The sequence below is a fragment of the Mixophyes fleayi genome, chromosome 5, assembly GCF_038048845.1.
Source record: "Mixophyes fleayi isolate aMixFle1 chromosome 5, aMixFle1.hap1, whole genome shotgun sequence".
NCBI lineage: Eukaryota > Metazoa > Chordata > Amphibia > Anura > Limnodynastidae > Mixophyes > Mixophyes fleayi.
In genome coordinates, this window is record NC_134406.1 from 48,618,425 (window position 1) to 48,637,362 (window position 18,938).

Here is an 18,938-nt window from a genome sequence, read left to right on the forward strand (position 1 = left end):
CGCAGGCGCAAGATGGCGTCGCGCACTTTATTAGAACCACTAGATTTATCGGACAGCATATACAACAGATACTTTCCTCCTGATGAAGTCTTACCTTTATGAGACGAAACGCGTTGAGGTATCTGTGAGTTTGATTGTTTGGACGCTGAAATCTGTACCCTGAATCCCGCAAAGTCCAGTGGAGTTTCTAACTTTTAGTGTGGAAGTTGCAGATCACCAAAGGACTATTCAGTTATCACCAGAACATACTGTGAAATTCATATAAGCGTTACACTATTTTTGTCTTTGTAAGTGCAAAATCTATATGCTAATGTGTAATAAAATGTTTTTTTGAACATATTACACTATTATGGCATTTCTGTTCATATAATTGTTTCATAAACAGAGTGATTGGTTCCCGTTTTGAATCATCGTGAGATACAACAACCATCCAAAGATAATACAGATAAGCGTGAATTTATCAATTGTTCGTACACAGAATCACTATAGATGGGGAGCGGTATTCACTTTATATAATACATACAGCACTATCTTCTGGTTTCTCTCTATTTATGGTCTTCCACATCACTAGACTGATCTGCTGGATGATTATAAACTGTGAATTGAGGCTGATGGGCTCAGACACTATATATATCTGGTACGCTGAATATATATTACCTTGATGATTTTGTGAATATATCCTATACTACTACACCATTGGGCGCTCTATTTCCCTCCTTTTTCTTTTAGAGTTTCTCCGGACCTACCATCCGGCAATTTGGAAACGGCAGCCACCAATAGATTGGGGAGTGTGGAAAGGTGTGATATGGAATAATAATACCTACTTTGTGACTTTTGATATTGGGGTTAAGCGCCTGATTGTATCAGCCATTTTTCTGTAATACATACTTACCTACATACTTACATACCTGCCTATTCTCCTGGAATGTTTGGGAGACTCACAAATTTCGCAGAGACCTTCCTGCAATGTATGCCACCCTCTCAGTTCCTGCCATGGTCAAGGACCCTGCTGCAGTGGCGCAAATTTTGTCTTTGCGCAACAGGAGAAGTGCCGTCATGACGCAACACCCCCACTCCTCCAACTACCACCTTAACCTTGGACTACCTCTCCGCTCCAAAACATGATAGCTTTATGTTCTGTGTCATTGCTGCAAATTTGCAATAATACCTTTCGTGTCATTTTTAATACTGGTTATGCAGTGGGCTTTGTTCAGTGTATTCAATTAAACTATTTGTATTGCGTGTTGTTCTGCATCTACAGAAAGACAAACAATTGTCCTTCTAAGAAATGTAAATATGGTTCTTTGTTTTTCAACATCTCTGTTATTGTAGAGAACTTCAGAACAGAAGCAGATAAAAGTGTTATAACATGCACAAGCCTTTAATACAAATGTTTACTCCCTGTTTAATTTTTCTGTTTGCTAAAGAAGTATTTTGCTGAAGGCCTCTTACAACAAGCACGTTTTATCTGAAAATTCCTGTTGTATGTTTTTATTATGTGTGCCAGGGACAGCACAATCTGTGCAGAGAGGAAAAAAACAATGTAGATGATCAACAAACATATTAGTGGAATTTGATGAACTTATGTAGAGAGGTCACCCTGGACATTCTGATGTTATTACCCTATAATGATATGCTCTTTTTTACCTGCACGCATCTCTTCCCTCCTTCTCCCAATGGTATGTTCTTCTCTTCCATCCCCTGGTACAGTGTGGCTCCCCTCCTCTTCTCCCAATGGTATGCTCTTCTCTTCCCTCCCCAGGCACAATGTGGCTCCCCTCCTCTTCTCCCAATGGTATGTTCTTCTCTTCCCTCCCCTGGTACAATATGGATCCCCTCCCCTTCTCCAAATGTAATTTTCTTCTCTACCTTACCATTCTTACAATGGTTTGTTCTTCTCCTAGAGGGATAGATCTGTCTTTAACTTAGATATTACGCACATTAGACCTTTAACAAAGGAGTTTAGTAGATCTGGGTGTTGTGTTAATTGTACCTATGTTTAGTTTAAGGATCCAGATTATTATTTCCAGGATGTTGACTTTCTGCTGATCAAAAGAACATGAATTTTGCACCAGCTCAGAGCTGGCAAACATCAGGCCTCGACCAAAATTTTTAATGAGACCTTTTGTTTTCGTCTCTAGATGGACTCCAGGCTATATAATAAAAAACGTCACACACATAAAGCACTACCTGTAATAAAGACATTCACCATGGTCTCCTGGAGGGGAGGTCAGGTGACAAGTACACAAGGGGGCGTGGTGACACCATTGTGTCAAAATGGCCCCTATCCCCTGCTATGAAATGCCGAAATTCACAGCATTGCATAGCGGGGCTTAATGACACACTTCACTTGAAGTCCCACCAAGACCCACGAGGTTGCCTACTCTTCTGGGAGTCCAAGAGGACTCCACAAAATTCGGGAGAGTAGGAAACTATGGAATAATATGAGTTACATGTGAGGCTAAACAAAGCGTTATTTTATGGGAACTGACAGTATATTTGGTAGAAGGTTGGACTTTGATGTGAACTTTACACTTAGTACAACTCTAAAGACATCTCTCTGCACATGTACTTTGCGGAGGAGGTTTCCGAGAACGGGGAGTAGTCTTGCACCTTGCAGTGAGATGCACCATTGCTACTCTAATGTGTTTTGCGGGTGCATTTTCTAAATAACCTTTGCCGTTTCCCATAGTAGAGGCCGTGTGATTTGTTAAAGTGGCAATAAGCTTTTTGCGAATGTGTATGCATCCCATGAGAAAATGCTAGGCGATCACAAGACTTTCAAATATTCCAGAGTACAAGGACCAACATGACCCATAGCACCTGGTACAAAACCGTTCACTTAATGTACTATTGCAGTTACCAAGGGCTGAATTGCAAAATACCCTTCACATCAATTAACTAATTTAGCCTAGATAACTGCAATAGTATATTAAGTAGGGAAGTTTGGGAGCAGAGCATTTAGTGGTCATGTTGAGGCTCTGTACTAGTCACAAGGGGACTTTTTGGTGTTGGTGGATATTCTGTGCCATGCTGTAAAAATCAAGTGGGTAAAGCATTGCCTCAAACAGCTACCATATAAATGGCAACACCCAGAAGTCTATTCTCAGTAGGAGTGGCTTTTTTGCATCTTGTCCTTAGGGAGTAGCTTATAGATCTTCTTAACTCTCCTCATTGTTTCAGTGATGATATATTTATATACCACCCAACTTTCCCGATTTAGACGGGATGACCAGAAAATCTTATCCCACACTGAGAAATTCTGACAAGGATGAAAGAGTCTGACTATAGGTGAACTGACTATCTTCAGTTTATTAGCCAATCAGATCATCAGAAGGCCCAAGTTATTTCTGTGAGTGTGCTGTTCTTTGGGAGGTCGTGACCTATCCAGTGTCATGATTAAAGCAGGAGAATTGGTGCAAGCAGGAAGCCATATCAGTGACCAGATAATACCAAATCATAGACAGGGGATGCTTTTTTAAAATTCACTTTATTTATTTTTAGTTTAAACATTATCAAATGAAAGGTAACAAGATATAGTGCAAATTGAACATAGGAGTAATTAAGTATATGGTGAATTTGTATCACTAAGACATTGTACAACTATTGTAACTCAATGACATAACTGCAGTGACATTGAACATAAGCATTCAATAAACAAGTGCGTAACTGAACATCTCCGTGTCATTGTGGTGAATGTGCTCTGTCGGTATAGGTAATGTGTGTGAATGAGTAGGAGAGAAGAGAGGGAGCTAATGAGGAGGAGGAGGGAACTGAGAAAGAGGGAAGGGGGAAGGGGATAGGGAGGTGGAGATTAGTCAAGGATTAGTCGGTCGACAATTTTAATGTTGGAGGCCTACACCTCATGAGCTGCCTTGTAGTGGAGTATTGTGATAAGAGTTCCAGGAATCCAGTGGCAGAACTACCATTGGTGCAGCAGGAGCGGTGCACTGGGGCCACTGGAGATAATGGGGCCCACTGCATGGAGAACTAGCGAGCTGTGCGCCCCGGTTCCCTCCTCCACTTTTTCCTGCATCGGGGCCCACAGCTCACTAGTTCCGCCTCTGAAGCGGTCCCATATCTTGAGGAAGTTCTAGACATTGTTGTTTTGAAGGCTGGTTAAATATTCCATGTTGCAAATAAACCTGATCTGCTTTAGTGCAGTTTGATGTTTTACGGCAGATAAGGGATGTTTTACAGTAGCACAAAGGAATTAAAGGCACAATACTCAAGAGAGGCGTCTTAGATCACAGTGGCCAACATGGTTACCACCTGTTAGTAAATTTACTTACAGAAAATAATATTATTGTCATCAAAAAGATAATGTATGTCTCACACATACAACTTACCACATAATGTTTTTGGCCAGACTAAGTGGTTAAACTTATTTGTAATTATTGAGCTAAATTATCATCTAAATTTCTCCTAATTTCAGTCTTGAAATTAATTTTTGTGTTAAATAATAAAATATGTCAATAAAAACTAGCATTTGTCAGTGAAACAATATTTTAAGTGTTGGACTTCCTTCTGGCCATGGTCAGTATAAATGATATATAATTTCAGCATAACACTAAATTCCCATAGAGTAATATTGTACAATTTACCAGTTCTAAACAGTTCCTGAATTCAATGGCTCAAATATTCTTTACATGAATGCGAAGTAACTGAGCAATATAACTACACTCATGCATAGACATAAATTATATAAGCCAGGTTAAGGAGTTAATAGTGAGTCTGAAGGGGACTGTACCCTTCTAACAGCACAAAAACACGTTATTTGTGCCAGGTGAGAGAATGGCTGCGATCCAGAAAACTAAGCTCGCTGTGTGCTCCCAACAGGACAAAGTTCAGGAATCTGATGGAAACAGAACTGCATCCTAATAACACCATTATAATTACTGACTTATGTTGTTGTTTTTTTTCTTGGTATAATAATTTTCTGTATCATAAGGACAAGTCTGGTCCTCCGAAAGTGTTACTGGTTCAGCACCGCCATCAATCTGATTCAATAGCCGGCTTGTGTTTACCAATAAGGAGACGGATATTCCTATCTCTCCTGCTGCTGCTACACTTTGCAGAAATTAATTTAAGCATTTGTACTGCTCCACTCAACACATAAGATAACATACTGGGTGGAGTTGACTATATTAACATTAAATCCTGTCTCTGACATACCTCTGAGACAGTATGTAACATCTGAGAGGTCTCCATCAGTCCTGCACTGCTGTTCTGTACCACCTGATTCTTACATGGCAAAAAGGATGTTTTATCACCTATAATATATAAAGAGGGTTACAGCTGGTGATAACACCACTGGCATTTAAACTTTTGAATGGAGAGACTATTTATCACGTATCTCAGGAGGTCAATACCGATTTATTGTTATTAAATCAGTATTTATTTATTTTTTTTTGTTTGGGTCTGTTTGAATGAATTGGGCAATTATGCCCCTAATTACCATTCCATATGCAGTAAAAAAAGACAACAAGGTGAAAACTGTTGATAAAAAAATTAGTAATAACATCATACTTGTCAACCTTTGAATAGTGAATTCCGGGAGATCCCGGGCAGGGGGCGTGTTTGGAGGGTAACGTCATTTTGTCGCAGGGGCAGGGCCAAAATGGCCCGATTCACAGCGAATTGCGTCATTTTGGCGAGTAAATTGCAATATGCGGGATACTTGCCGGGAGACCTAACTGGATTTCAGGAGTCTCCCGGACATTCCGGGAGAGTTGGCAAGTATGAATAACATCGGATCCCCTTAGTGAATTATCTCAGTGAAACAGCTACTTGTTATCTGTGCTCTTGTTGATAAATCAGGGCCAAATATTATTTGCTATCACCACAGAGAAAAGATTCTTGATAAACAGCCAAGTTAGTGACTAATTACCAACAAAGATTGTTTATAGTTGGTGGAAACTGGTTGTCCTATTTTGTGAATGGGGCCGTCTTTAAACTGTTTCATTCCCCGTTTTGATTTAGGATGGCGTTAGCAGCTATAGCATATAGGCTACAGCATTGCCGGAGAGAGATCTTCGGAACCCCCCAGCAGGCTGCACCTGGAAGTTTCTTATTTTGCCCCAATGATGAACAAGAAGTGTCCATGGGGCACAGACATCACTAGACAGCCTCTTATCGGATATGCTGTCCCGGCATGACTGTAATAATAAATAACTCCATTAAGTTATCTGTTATTGCTGCAAATAGCCACAATAGCAGATGTTACTTAATGGGGCAAAAATGCAGCTATTGGTCAGTAGGCCCCTGTGTGAGTTGTAAAGGTTCATTTAGCTTTTAGTCTATAGCAGCATGACATTATCACATATACACACCATGTTCCTGCATGGTGCAGAAATATAAAACAACTGGTTGCTGAAGAGTATGTGATGTTATAAAGAAACATATATAAATATTACCACATGAGTCTGTCCATGATTGAGGAGCTGCATCTTATGACCAAAGAATGTTTATGGAATAATATAACGCATCTCTTGTAATGTTTGATGACAAGGAATAGTACTCATTCCTATCCTCATAATACACTGTCACTTTCTTGCACACTGATCACTATTGTTATGCAAATATCTGACATTCTTTCACTGTCAACCTAAGTACATTTAAAAGTACGCACTGCACGACTAACTAATTTCCCTGCCTCGGTGTAAGTGCTGTTTATATCCATAAACTCTGCTGCAGGTTATTAAAATTAAATGCATTCACAGTGATTTTAACCCATATTAGCAATAAAGATTGTATCGTTCATTTACTACTTTGATCGTTTGATATACACAGTCTGCCAGGAGGGGAGGGCTGGCAAATTTTAGCCCGGAGGGCAAGACTTGACTCAGGAGCCTATTATGACTATTATTATTATTATTATTATAATTTATTTGTTAGGCACCACAAGGTATCCGCAGCGCCGCACACAGTACTAACAGTAGACTATACAGGGTGAAACCATACAGAACAATGAACGAAAAGTACCAATACTTCAGAAACTCCGGCTAGTCATATGCAGTAAAGACGGAGCGGAAGAACAGGTATGGAGACAGGAGGGAAGAGGGCCCTGCTCATACGAGCTTACATCCTAAGGGAGGGTAAACAGACCAGGCACAAGAGGAGCCAGTTGAGGCAAGTGGAGAGAAGGGAGGACAAGCTAAAGGGAGGAGATGGGGGTTAAGTAGATGGTTGGTAGGCTTTGAGGAAGAGGTGAGTTTTGAGTGCACGTTTGAAGGAGCACAGAGTATGAGAGAGACGGATGGCACGAGGGAGGTCGTTCCAGAGAAGGGGGCTGCATGGGAAAAGTCTTGGATTCTGGAGTGGGAAGAGGTGATAAGAGTGGAGGAGAGGCAGCGGTCGTTGGCCGAGCACAGGGAGCGGGCAGGAGTGTGAATGGAGAGGAGGTTAGAGATATAAGGGGTAGTAGAGTTGGAGAGAGCCTTGTAAGTGGTGGTGAGGAGTTTGAAAAGGATTCTGTATGGGAAGGGGAGCCAGTGTAAGGCAAGGCAGAGAGGGGAGGCAGAGGAGGAGCGGCGTGAGAGGAAGATGAGTCTTGCGGCCGCATTGAGTATAGAGCGGAGGGGGGGAGAGACGGGAGTGGGGGAGGCCAGTGAGGAGGGGGTTACAATAATCAAGGCGGGAGATGATGAGTGCGTGGATGACTATATTAAAGGAAAACGCAGGTAGCCCAGTGACCCAGCCCCAGGTAGTCCATTATGGGACCAGCCTGGGGGGCAGATGCCTCCCTGTCCCACAGCCCAGCCTGCCCCTGACTGCCAGCACTTCAACCATTTCTGCTCCTCACTGATAACCATCAGAGGGGGCGGTGCTGACAGCAGTGTGTTTACTTCCTAAATACAAACATTGCACAGAACTGCAGCCCGCTGTAGTCAGTACTTTTTTCAGAAACACAACAGCATCGACATTTAAATTCCCCTAAGTTGTAGCACTGTTAAAATTCTCCCAAAATGTGAAGTTTCCTGGCCTGGGAACCTCCGTTGGAAGGAGGGTGGGGGGCTGTTTGTTAAAAAAAATGTTAGGTTGGAATTATTCTTTAAATTATATATTGGCAAAGGCAGAGAAATAGCTTTGCAGGGGCAGCAATTTTATTTTACCTATGGCCTAAAATGTGCATCTTAATAATGTTCCACCTTCAAAGGACTTGAATTCATTGGCTCTTGCCCTTCGGCAACATTAGTAGCCACATATCTACAAACCTCCAAAGATTAAAGGAAAGTCACAATATAAAGTAACTGTGAGCGCTTCTCTTGTAGTCCTAAACATGTAATGGATAATTGTCAGACATACATAGCTGTTTATACTCAATGCCCTGAGACACAGCACTAAGCTGCTCTCTAGATACATGCAAAGATCTCATCAGAGGTGTATCTCAAGGCAACCAAAATACAACAACTTTGCTATCACGTATTAGGATATGTGTATAGAGGGAGAGGGAGAGAGAGAGGGAGAGAGAGACTAGAGCGAGAGAGAGAGAGAGAGAGAGAGGGGGAGAGAGAGAGGGAGGGAGAGAGGGGGAGAGGGAGAGAGAGAGGGAGAGAGAGACTAGAGCGAGAGAGAGAGAGGGGGAGAGAGAGAGGGGGAGAGAAAAGTAGAGGGAGGGAGAGGGAGAGAGAGGGAGAGAGGGAGAGAGGGGGAGAGAGAGGGAGAGAGAGGGAGAGAGAGGGAGAGGGAGAAAGAGAGAGAGGGAGAAAGAGAGAGAGGGAGAGAGAAGGAGAGGTAGAGAGAGAGGGTGAGAGAGAGGGAGGGGGAGAGGGAGGGGGAGAGGGAGGGGGAGGGAGAGGGAGGGAGAGAGAGAGGCAAAGAGGGAGAGAGAGAGAGAGATAGAGGGAGAGAGGGAGAAAGAAGGAGGGAGAGAGGAGAGAGAGAGAGAGGGGGGGGGAGAGAGAGAGAGGGAGAGAGAGGGAGAGGGAGATAGTAAAAGTTGCAGGGGGACATGTGTCAGCCAATTGATGAATGTGACTGTGGATAAAACTCTTTTAGAAGTAAAATTCAAACAACTTTATGTAACCGTTGTCCCTTCTTTAAAGCAATGTTGCAGTGAAAAATATGAACTATTGCCAGGTTTGTACAAGTTATTTATAAAAAAAACACCCATAATTTAGATCTGTAATCGAGAAAAATGGTTCAGTCAGGCGTCTTTATTTATGATGGGCAGAGCTATCTGTGCAACTTCAAGAAGTACAATGCAAGACATCAACATTTTGCTTTAACTCTTGAAGTTGTAAAATACAAGATAATATGGGTAAAAAAGGTTAATGATGTAATAATCTGATGTAAACTGCTCTTTATAATCAATGCATAATATTCAGTTTTGACTGTGCCAAGCAATTTGTTATGAAGAATAAAATACTTAATCATAATCTATTACGTGCTTTATTTTCATAGCAAGTAGAAAACATGACGGTAACACATGTTCTTGTTTGTCCTGCAGGATCTCAGTTCCTTTGCTATGCCCTTTCTTGATGGAGACTTGGAGAGTGCAGACAAAAATGCTCAGCGCAAGGTATGTTCATTGCAGTCATTCATTTACACAACCAGCCTTCTTACTATGGAAAGATGTGTACTCTAGTTATCTCATTCTTCAATTAGATGCATACACACTGCAGATATGGAACAACATTGTTCCATCACTGAAAAACATTTTTAGTTCAGCTTAAAATTCTCAATCAACGATATCATGAGCTTTGGAACAATAATCGTTCCTACTGTCATGGTACACACTACTGTGATATCGGACCAATCAGTTGTTTATCGTCTGATTGGCCCGATAATTAGCTGAAAGCACTGTATTGTGTACCCGCATTAGTGCCATTACCAGTCATTCTAAGCTGAGCAAATACAAAATAAATAATAAGTACACAGAGTCATGGCAAGCTAGGGAATGTCCTTGTACATCTAAAGATAGTGAGCACACTGCACACAAACAGGTTCATATCACTAATCAATTATTATTATTATTATTATTATTATAAATTTTTATTTATAAGGCGCCACTAGGTGTCCGCGGCGCCGTACAGGGACAAACGAAATTACAATACGAGGTGAGACAGCACAGTACAGTAAACAATAATCACAGTAACTCAGTGAGCTCAAGGCACAGCTAGCGGGGCGGGGAGAGGGGAACGTCTGCCAACAACGGCCCCAAGGAGGGAGGGCAGGGATGAGAGGGAGACCCCCAGGGGGAAGAGGAGGGAGCGAGAGGGGACGGGAGAAGAGGGTCCTCAAGGAGGAAGGCAGGGAAGCTGGCGAGCAGAGTTAAAAGTGGAGAAGACAGGAGGAGAGAAGACCCTGCTCAAAGGAGCTTACAATCTAAGGGGTGGGGTAGACTGACAGAGAGACACAGGGGAGGGAGGGAGAGAAGGAGGAATGGATAGGGGGAGGGGAATGAAGGGGAGTGAAGGCTAGGGGAAGGGGAATGAAGGGGAAGAGTCAGAAGAACAGGTAGGAAGTTAAGTGGGAGACTGGAAAGCTTTAAGAAAAAGGTGGGTTTTTAAACACCGTTTTAAGCTGGACAGATTGAGGGAAGTTCTGATGGCGGGAGGGAGCTTGTTCCAGTGGAGGGGGGCAGCGCGGGCGAAGTCTTGGATACGCGCGTGGGAGGATGTGATCGGGGGGAAGAGAGGCGACGGTCATTGGCCGATCGGAGAGGGCGGGATGGAGCGTGAATAGAGAGGAGGGTGGAGATGTAGGGTGCTGTGGAGTTGGCGAGGGCCTTGTATGTAAGAGTGAGGAGCTTGAACAGGATTCTGTAGGGTAAGGGGAGCCAGTGAAGGGATTGGTAGAGGGGGGAGACAGAAGAGGAGCGGCGAGAAAGGAAGATAAGCCTAGCGGCAGCGTTAAGTACGGATCGAAGGGGAGCGAGGTGAGAGTGGGGGAGGCCAGTAAGGAGGAGGTTGCAGCAGTCCAAGCGGGAGATGATCAGGGAGTGAATGAGACATTTAGTGGCATCTTGGGAAAGGAAGGGCCGGATGCGAGCGATGTTTCGCAGTTGGAAGCGTCAGGATTAAGCAAGAGAGAGAATGTGGGGGCCAAAGGAGAGAGAGGAGTCAAAGATGACCCCGAGGCAGCGAAGTTGGGGGACAGGGGAGATAGAGGTGTTGTCGACAGTGATAGAGAGGTCCGAAAGGGATGAGGTGCGAGCGGGAGGGAAGACTATGAGTTCAGTTTTGGTGAGGATAAGTTTGAGGAATCGAGAGGACATCCAGGAGGAGATGGCAGAGAGGCAGGCAGACACCCTAGAGAGGAGGGAGGAAGAGAGATCAGGAGAGGAGAGGTAGAGTTGAGTGTCGTCAGCGTAGAGATGATAGTTGAGGCCGTAGGAGCTGATGAGTTCACCTAGGGAAGAGGTGTAAAGAGAGAAGAGTAAGGGTCCCAGAACAGAGCCCTGAGGGAGAGAGACCCAGAGGTGGTGACGGAGAAGGAACGGTCAGCAAGGTAAGATGTGAACCAGGACAGGACAGGGCCGGAGAGGCCAAAGGACTGAAGGGTTTGGAGGAGGAGGGGGTGGTCGACGGTGTCGAAGGCTGCAGAGAGATCAAGGAGAATAAGAAGGGAGAAGTGGCCCCTGGCTTTAGACGAGAGGAGGTCATTGGTGACTTTAGCCAGGGCAGTTTCAGTGGAGTGAAGGGGGCGGAAACCAGACTGGAGAGGATTAAGGAGGGAGTGTTCAGAAAGGTAGGAGGATGTTTTCATTACCATGTACATTAAGGCTGGGTACACACTACAGAAAATTTCTCCCATGCGACATCGTTGCCGATTTTACCAGTGACAGAAATTTTTTTTAAAAAAAAAAATCCCGGTCAGCATGCCGATTCATGTGTACACATTAAACACATTTTACACCATTTACCTTCAGATCTGTGCTCTTTATCTGTCATAACCAACGACGGAAAAGGTCGTTATTCTGCATACTCCGTAGAGATCTATGGCCACTGCCGGTCCTGAGTGCATACACACTGCAGAATTGTAATGACAACGTTCCATCGTTGAACAACCTTTTTAGTCCGGTTTAAAAATCAAATGAAACAATATGTTGTGCTTTGGAACAATAATCGATCATCGTTGCAGCGTACATACTAATGCGATATCGGGCCGAATAGTAGTTTATCGTGTGATTGGACCAATAATCTGCTGAAAATCCTGTAGTGTATACCCAGCCTAAGCCTTCATTGGAACTGTTATTGAGACCATGATAGCAGAGCACCAACAACTTTAAGTGGCATCAAATATGGTATAAAATCTAGAAATTAAAAATATTCCACAGTTTCATTTTTAAACAAAAGCCCTGGCTACATATTGGCATCTGTGTGTTTCTTTTGTTACTGCCGGTGGGCTTGGCTGGATTGGGGGCATGCTTTAATACAGGACTTGAGGAATATGTAGTCTAGGAGCCAGCCTAATCTTTTTCTATATGATAGCTGCTAATAAATAGCCACACACATAGCCACCACCCCCTTCACTCCTCTTACAGACATTACACTCCTTGTAATCCATATTATAATGCTTCTTTATCCCAACTCAATCCTCTTCTTAAGCTGTCTTCTGTATCCCCCTCAAGTCCATCATATATTCTCTCTCCTATTCGTCAAACCCATTCAGCACCGCTCCCCAACCCCACTCTTAGTCAACACTGCACTCAGTCTAACTCTCTATCTCATTGACTCCCTCATCATCCAACTCTTTGCATAATACACCTATATCTCCCAATATTGCAGCAGCTTGAATCAGGAAAGGGACCGTGGCCACATCACAATGGTTTTGAAACACTTGGTTGCCCCTTATGCCCCTCCCTAGTCGTGGGTGCATTCACACCTGCTCCCCACTGCACATACCCCCCCAACCTACCAGCCCACAGGATGAAGATGTCTGCTGGGACAGAGACATCAAATTGGGACTGTTCCTCCTAAATCGCATTCTTGCCTCCTCTCCCACAATATCTAGGAAACATTTGAATTTTTGGGAGTCATCATTATTAACCCTCCCTCATTAAAGTGCCATTCTATCATTAACTCCCTCATCTTGTATTCTAAATCCTTCCCCTTTCTCTGTACTGCTCCTCCACATCTACTCATAGGGGAACTAATCATACAGTAATTCCTTTCTGAGTACGTCCAATCCAAGCCTTAGCCCGTCGGATTACAGATGAAATGATCTGTGATCAGTTTCCCTCTGACCGTTTAGATTTGGTGTTCCAGAATTCCAGGCCGTGTGCGCAGCATCCAATTAGATGTCAGTGTTGGCAGCCAGAGCAGAGAGTTCATTACAGAGCTCTCTGCTGATGTGTACACTGAGCCTTCGATGACAAGCACAGCGGGACTCAGCAGCGCTCAGAGGAGGACAAATGTCCTGATTCATGTAGGGCTTTCTAGGTGTTGGGTGGCATGACACATACATAGACACATGATAACATAAACTTCATTAGTATTGTGGGCCTGCAGTTTTGCACTTTTGTAAATGACTCATAGCTTAGGTAGACAACATAATAGATTGTTGATTGATAAATAGAAATGAATGGTTTCTATTTTCCCTAGACATCCTCAGCTCTGCCACGTTCCCCCATCACAATAGTACTGTGCGTGGTGATGTATTGCAGTGTAATATTCCACCTAAATGAAAGGAAGGAAAGCCAGTTCAAATATTATTGCAACAGATTCATTGCATTGTTACAAATGTCAGCTATACAGTTATAGTAGATACAACAGTTCATCTGTTTCTTTTTTCCTTACAGACAGAAGAATCTTGCAGTGCTGGGAGCCCTTCAAAAAGCTTTTTCCCAAAAGGTCTACAAAGCCGACCATCTAGTCCATTGTCCGCCCCTGTGAAATCAAAATATAGCCCTGGATCCCCAAAAACTGTGTTTCCTTTTCCATACCAGGAGTCACCGCCTCGCTCACCTCGGCGGATGAGCTTCAGCGGCATATTCAGATCTTCTTCCAAAGACTCTACATCCTCAAACGCATCTACCTCACCTGGTGGCATCAAATTCTTCACAAGGTCAAGAAAAGGTAAGGTCGTATCACACACCTGGATAATACAGCGTTGAGCACAGTTGCTATATCACTGTAAGCTACAAAGAGTTGTAGCGTTTAGAAATGTTGTCTAAAAAAGCTTTGTTTATTGTTTAACACTAGAAAAGTACTGATGAGTTTAAGGATAGAGTAGCAATGAAAAGATATTTAGCCCTTGTTTGCATTATTGATGATTCAAGGTTGTAACATAGGCTCTATATTTGTATTTGCTGTAAGTTTAAGAGTCTTCCCAGCTCTTCTGAGCTATTTTGGCTCTTTTTCAGTTTATTTGTTTTTACCCCATTTCCTAAGTGTTCATCATCCCGAGATCTGCCTTTATAGTCTGGAGTACCTTATGTAATTGCTAGTAATTTCCTGTCTTTTCCCATTATCAGCAAAGTCAGATTTGACTAATGCTCTTAGAACAGAATTGGACTAGAAGTAGGGCTATGTTATAAAGCATGTACAATTGTAAACTATCTGATGCTGAATACACTTTTCTCAAAAGTACTATGTTGAATTTATAAGCTGTATTTTACTTTTTTGTAGAGACTATGAGCTAGATTTACTAAACGCGGGGTTTGAAAAAGTGGAGATGTTGCCTATAGCAACCAATCAGATTCTAGTTGTCATTTTGTAGAATGTGCTAAATAAATAATAACTAGAATCTGATTGGTTGCTATAGGCAACATCTCCACTTTTTCAAACCCGCAGTTTAGTAAATCTACCCCTCTATATGTGCCTCTACCCCTACACTACTGTCCCAGTGAATAAGGGTCCATATTGTCAGTAAAACTGATATCTGTGGCAGTTATCCTGTTTTTTTGTAATAGTTCAGCAAATACAGTGAAGCAAGTTGTGCAGAGTAAATCAACCAACGTAAAGAAGAGGCTGCACGAAAAGAGACGCTGTTAGTGACGGTCATTGCCAGGTGCAAGAAGGCGTTTTGTGGTTCTACCTCAGTGAAGAGCTGAGAATGGTTCATGCCAGGATGTAGATCACCTGGGTATAGGTCTTCCAGCGCCATGCCCAGCGCCATACCCAACGAACGTAAATACCACATCATGGTAACCGTTGTAACCTGTCAGCAGGAAGGGGGTTTACGTTCTCTGTTAAATGAAACCAGAACGGTGTTCCCTGGGTCCTGTGCCAGAACCTTTTCCTCTTTTTCTGCGGATATTTTGCCACCCAAACTTTAGCTACAGCTTTGGGACCCTTTAAGTTTTGTTGTATTTGTAAGTGTTCTTAAATTTAATGTACAATACAACCAAAATAGCATTGGATAAAATGTAATGTACAATTCTTATAAATTGTTAATATTCCAGTAGGAATGAAGAAAGAAGGCTCCGCTCTCTCAGTATAACCGTGAGAGAGAACAGGCAGCTAGAACTTAATACCTTTCTCAATGGGATGGAATGGGGAATGTCCAAGCAGCACATTCCTGAGCAGCCTATTTATACCAAGAGAGTGAAAACAGCCGCTCACGTATGCTGTTTTGTGGCGCTCTGCCCCATGAATCACCCATGTGTGCTCAGCTGTGTAGTGATGTTGCATAGATTTACTAGGTCCAAGTTCCCATTACAAAATAAAATCTAATTTTAGTGTATATATATGTAGTGTTCTTGCTGAGCCATGATTAGAAATAGGATGCAACAGATATACATCATTGACACTAAAGTGAGCATTTAATGGTCTGCAGCAATAGAGGGCAAGTCGTACGTATAGTTTCCAACCACATCTGTTGTATCACTTATTTTGAGTATCCCTCATAAGGATTAAGTATCATAAGTATTATTGGAATAAAAATAAGTGTAAAATTTGCCAAGTTTAACTTAACTGTCCTTCAAGTGATGATGACCAATGGTATGTTTAGGGTTGGAATTGTCAACCGTGTTCCGGGGCACAGAGGATCAAGGTTGCCTAATTGTATTTTGTATGCATACCTCAGTGTGGCATAAGAAGCCTTTATTTAGACAGCAGGCTGTCTTAATACTTTGTGGGCACTCTCTGGAGACATTATCATACCTTCAACTGCAGAGTGTAACGTTGACTCACCAGTCACCCAACAGAAAAATGCTGGCCCTGAAGGACAATGGCTCTACAGGCCCAATCTTTTATGAGACCAAAGGAGGGAAAAAAATAAAGGTGTTGACATAATAAATTCTGGATTAATTAATAATTAATCTAGAGATTATGTGTAACTGTACCTAGGCATAAATCACAGTGGGACAGAGGCGACCTAGGTTCTTTGGAACGTAGACTGGTCTTTTTAATCGGATCTTCTTTTTAATCAGATTTTATTTAATTTAATGAAGAATTAAGGGCTGTGTGGGAACAATAATGTTAAAAATTAAATAAGGTATTTAGATACGTCAACAAATAATGATCCAGTCCCTTAAAGTGGAATTACACCTATGATCATGTGACCACCTTTACAAAATGTACTTAGCTGCACAGTTCTCATTTTTTAGTTTATAGTGATGATAATAGGCACATTATCAACTTTTTATCAGCAGGTTATGTTTATGTTATTTTTTGTTTTAGTATGTTTTAAAAGAAGGAACTATATTTTACCGATGAAAAAACACCTGCAACATATTTTACACTTTGAGATCACAATTATTATTATACAAGATCAGCACCATTTATTATAGCTTTTTCTGCAATTTCTAAGATTATATAAAATATTAAGTAAATATTGTAATACGGAGAAAATGGCCTGCAAATGTTTGCCAAAAGAAACGGATGAAAACGTATCCTGCATATTTTATAAATATATTTAATATCATAATTTGTGTATATATGACAAAAGTAGGATATATGTCATTTCAAGATACTTTTATGTTTTATGCATAGTGTGTTTTTCATGTTCTTGTGCTACTTTAACATTAACCATAGTCAGCATACTGCCTACCCTCCCGGAATGGCCGGGAGGCTTCCAAATTTTGGGGAGTCTACCTGGCCATTCATGATCTTGAGGTCTGGATATCCTTGATTACAAGGGGCATTACATGTCCCAGGCCGAGAGCCATCAGAGATGAAACTGCTGGACTTCCATCCAATGAGTTCTATAGCCTCCATACTTCAGAATGTGTGGGGACCCTCTGGTCATTTATGTGGACACCCAAGAGCTATTCAGGGTAGAGAAAAGAGCAAGCAAGGAGGTGCATTACCCACCCATCCATCCTAGGAACACACGCACCCACGCACACACACACGCACGCACAAACACAAACACACGCACACACACACACGGACATACACACACACAAACACAAACAAACGCGCACTCACACGCACACACGCACTCACACGCACTCACACACACACACACACGCACTCACACGCACTCACACACACACTCACACGGACAAACACACACACAAACACACGCGCACTCACACACACACACGCACTCACACACACACACACACACACACACACACACACACACACACCCTATTAATTAAAATTTTCAAGCTCCCCTTTATAAAATGCTTTTTTAACATGGTTCTAATTGAGTTCCTTTATGGGGTAGATTTACTAAAACTTCTAAGGAGAAGTGGTGAATTTGTTTATAGTAACCAATCAGATTCTAGAGATAATTATGTAGAATGTACTAGATAAATGATAGCTACACTTCTTTTTCAATGACTATAACTAAAATGCAACATTATTTTGTAAAATTGTCCAAAAATAAAACCCCATCTGCAAAAAACATATCTCGTCATGTTACAGCAAGACATTTGATGTCATATATCTATTTCTTCCATAAGACTCCTTCTGATATTGTTTTCTAGAAACTGTGCACTGTGTAATATGAAAGAAGCAACAAACAGTTTTTGACTTGTAGGCATTTAAAATCAAGCAAAGAAATGACGAGACCGTTCCCTGTAGAACAATGACAATGCACTAATCAGCAGAAGGGAAAGCAGGCCATTGTTTAGCTCGTGTTTGTTTTTGCTCTACTCGGCCTTCTGTGTATATTTGGGACAAGTGAGTAACTATGGTTTTATTTCCTAATCTGTTAGATTCATGCATTATGAGCTGCAAAGTGGGAGCTATTTTGATCACTTATAATTACTGGAATAGACAATTCACAAGGATAGCACCTGCAATTTTATCAGTGTGGTGTTTTTTCTAGATAAACAATAGCATAGACATGTCTAAAAATATTAATGATAACATGACTATTATGAGCACTGATCTGTATCAGTAAATGTATGAATACTTGAGTTAAATATGATTAGTAAAGTGTACACCAGCTCCCATGCTTGTTAGTCAACATAAATAGTTCCATTTTGTAACATTACTTGTATATTAACTATAGTTTGTTATATGCAAAAGAAGTAACAAGAGTTTTAATTTTTTCTTTGGTCCAATGGTGACAGACTTTATAGATGCAGCTTAATCTGCCCTGTGCCACAGATTAATGGGTTTGAAAATTCTAAGCACAAATGTCCTAATTGGAAATGGTGCAGTGTGGGTGGTAGGCCCTAATCATGTACATTAGATGTGATGTAAATATAATGTAACCATTATAACTGGTCACATCTAGAAAGAAATAATAATGTCATGCTGTCACCATTTTTAGTAAAGGATTTAATATTAATTACCGGGCTTGGACTGACCTACTGGGGAACCAACTCCCAGAGGGCCCGCCCCCTTTCCCTAGGAGGCGGAAGCAAGGTTGTGCACTCAGGGCTGGCAGAACACTGTAAATGCAGTGGGTGGGCTCCAGGCTTCAGTGGTGCTCAGCCCCATCAGCCCACTAGTCCACTGGCCCAGCAATTGAAAAAATACAGCAGCACATAGCTGCGCTCTCCAGACTGCCGACCAGCTTAGCTTAAGTTGTGGGGCTGTCATGGGATGAAGAGCGTTCATGATAGGGCGCCCTTCCCACCGGACAGC

At 42.1% G+C, this 18,938-nt stretch overlaps 1 protein-coding gene across 2 annotated transcripts in view; it reads left to right on the forward strand.

Annotated features, from left to right (window-relative positions):
- Positions 1 to 18,938, forward strand: part of PRKAG2 (protein kinase AMP-activated non-catalytic subunit gamma 2) — a 257,853-nt gene that overhangs the window by 87,920 nt on the left and 150,995 nt on the right. For both annotated transcript variants that reach the window (XM_075212151.1, XM_075212152.1), the window contains exons 2-3: positions 9,452 to 9,523; positions 13,748 to 14,024. In XM_075212151.1, the coding sequence (XP_075068252.1) occupies positions 9,452 to 9,523; positions 13,748 to 14,024 (349 nt within the window). The remainder of the gene's footprint in view (positions 1 to 9,451; positions 9,524 to 13,747; positions 14,025 to 18,938) is intronic.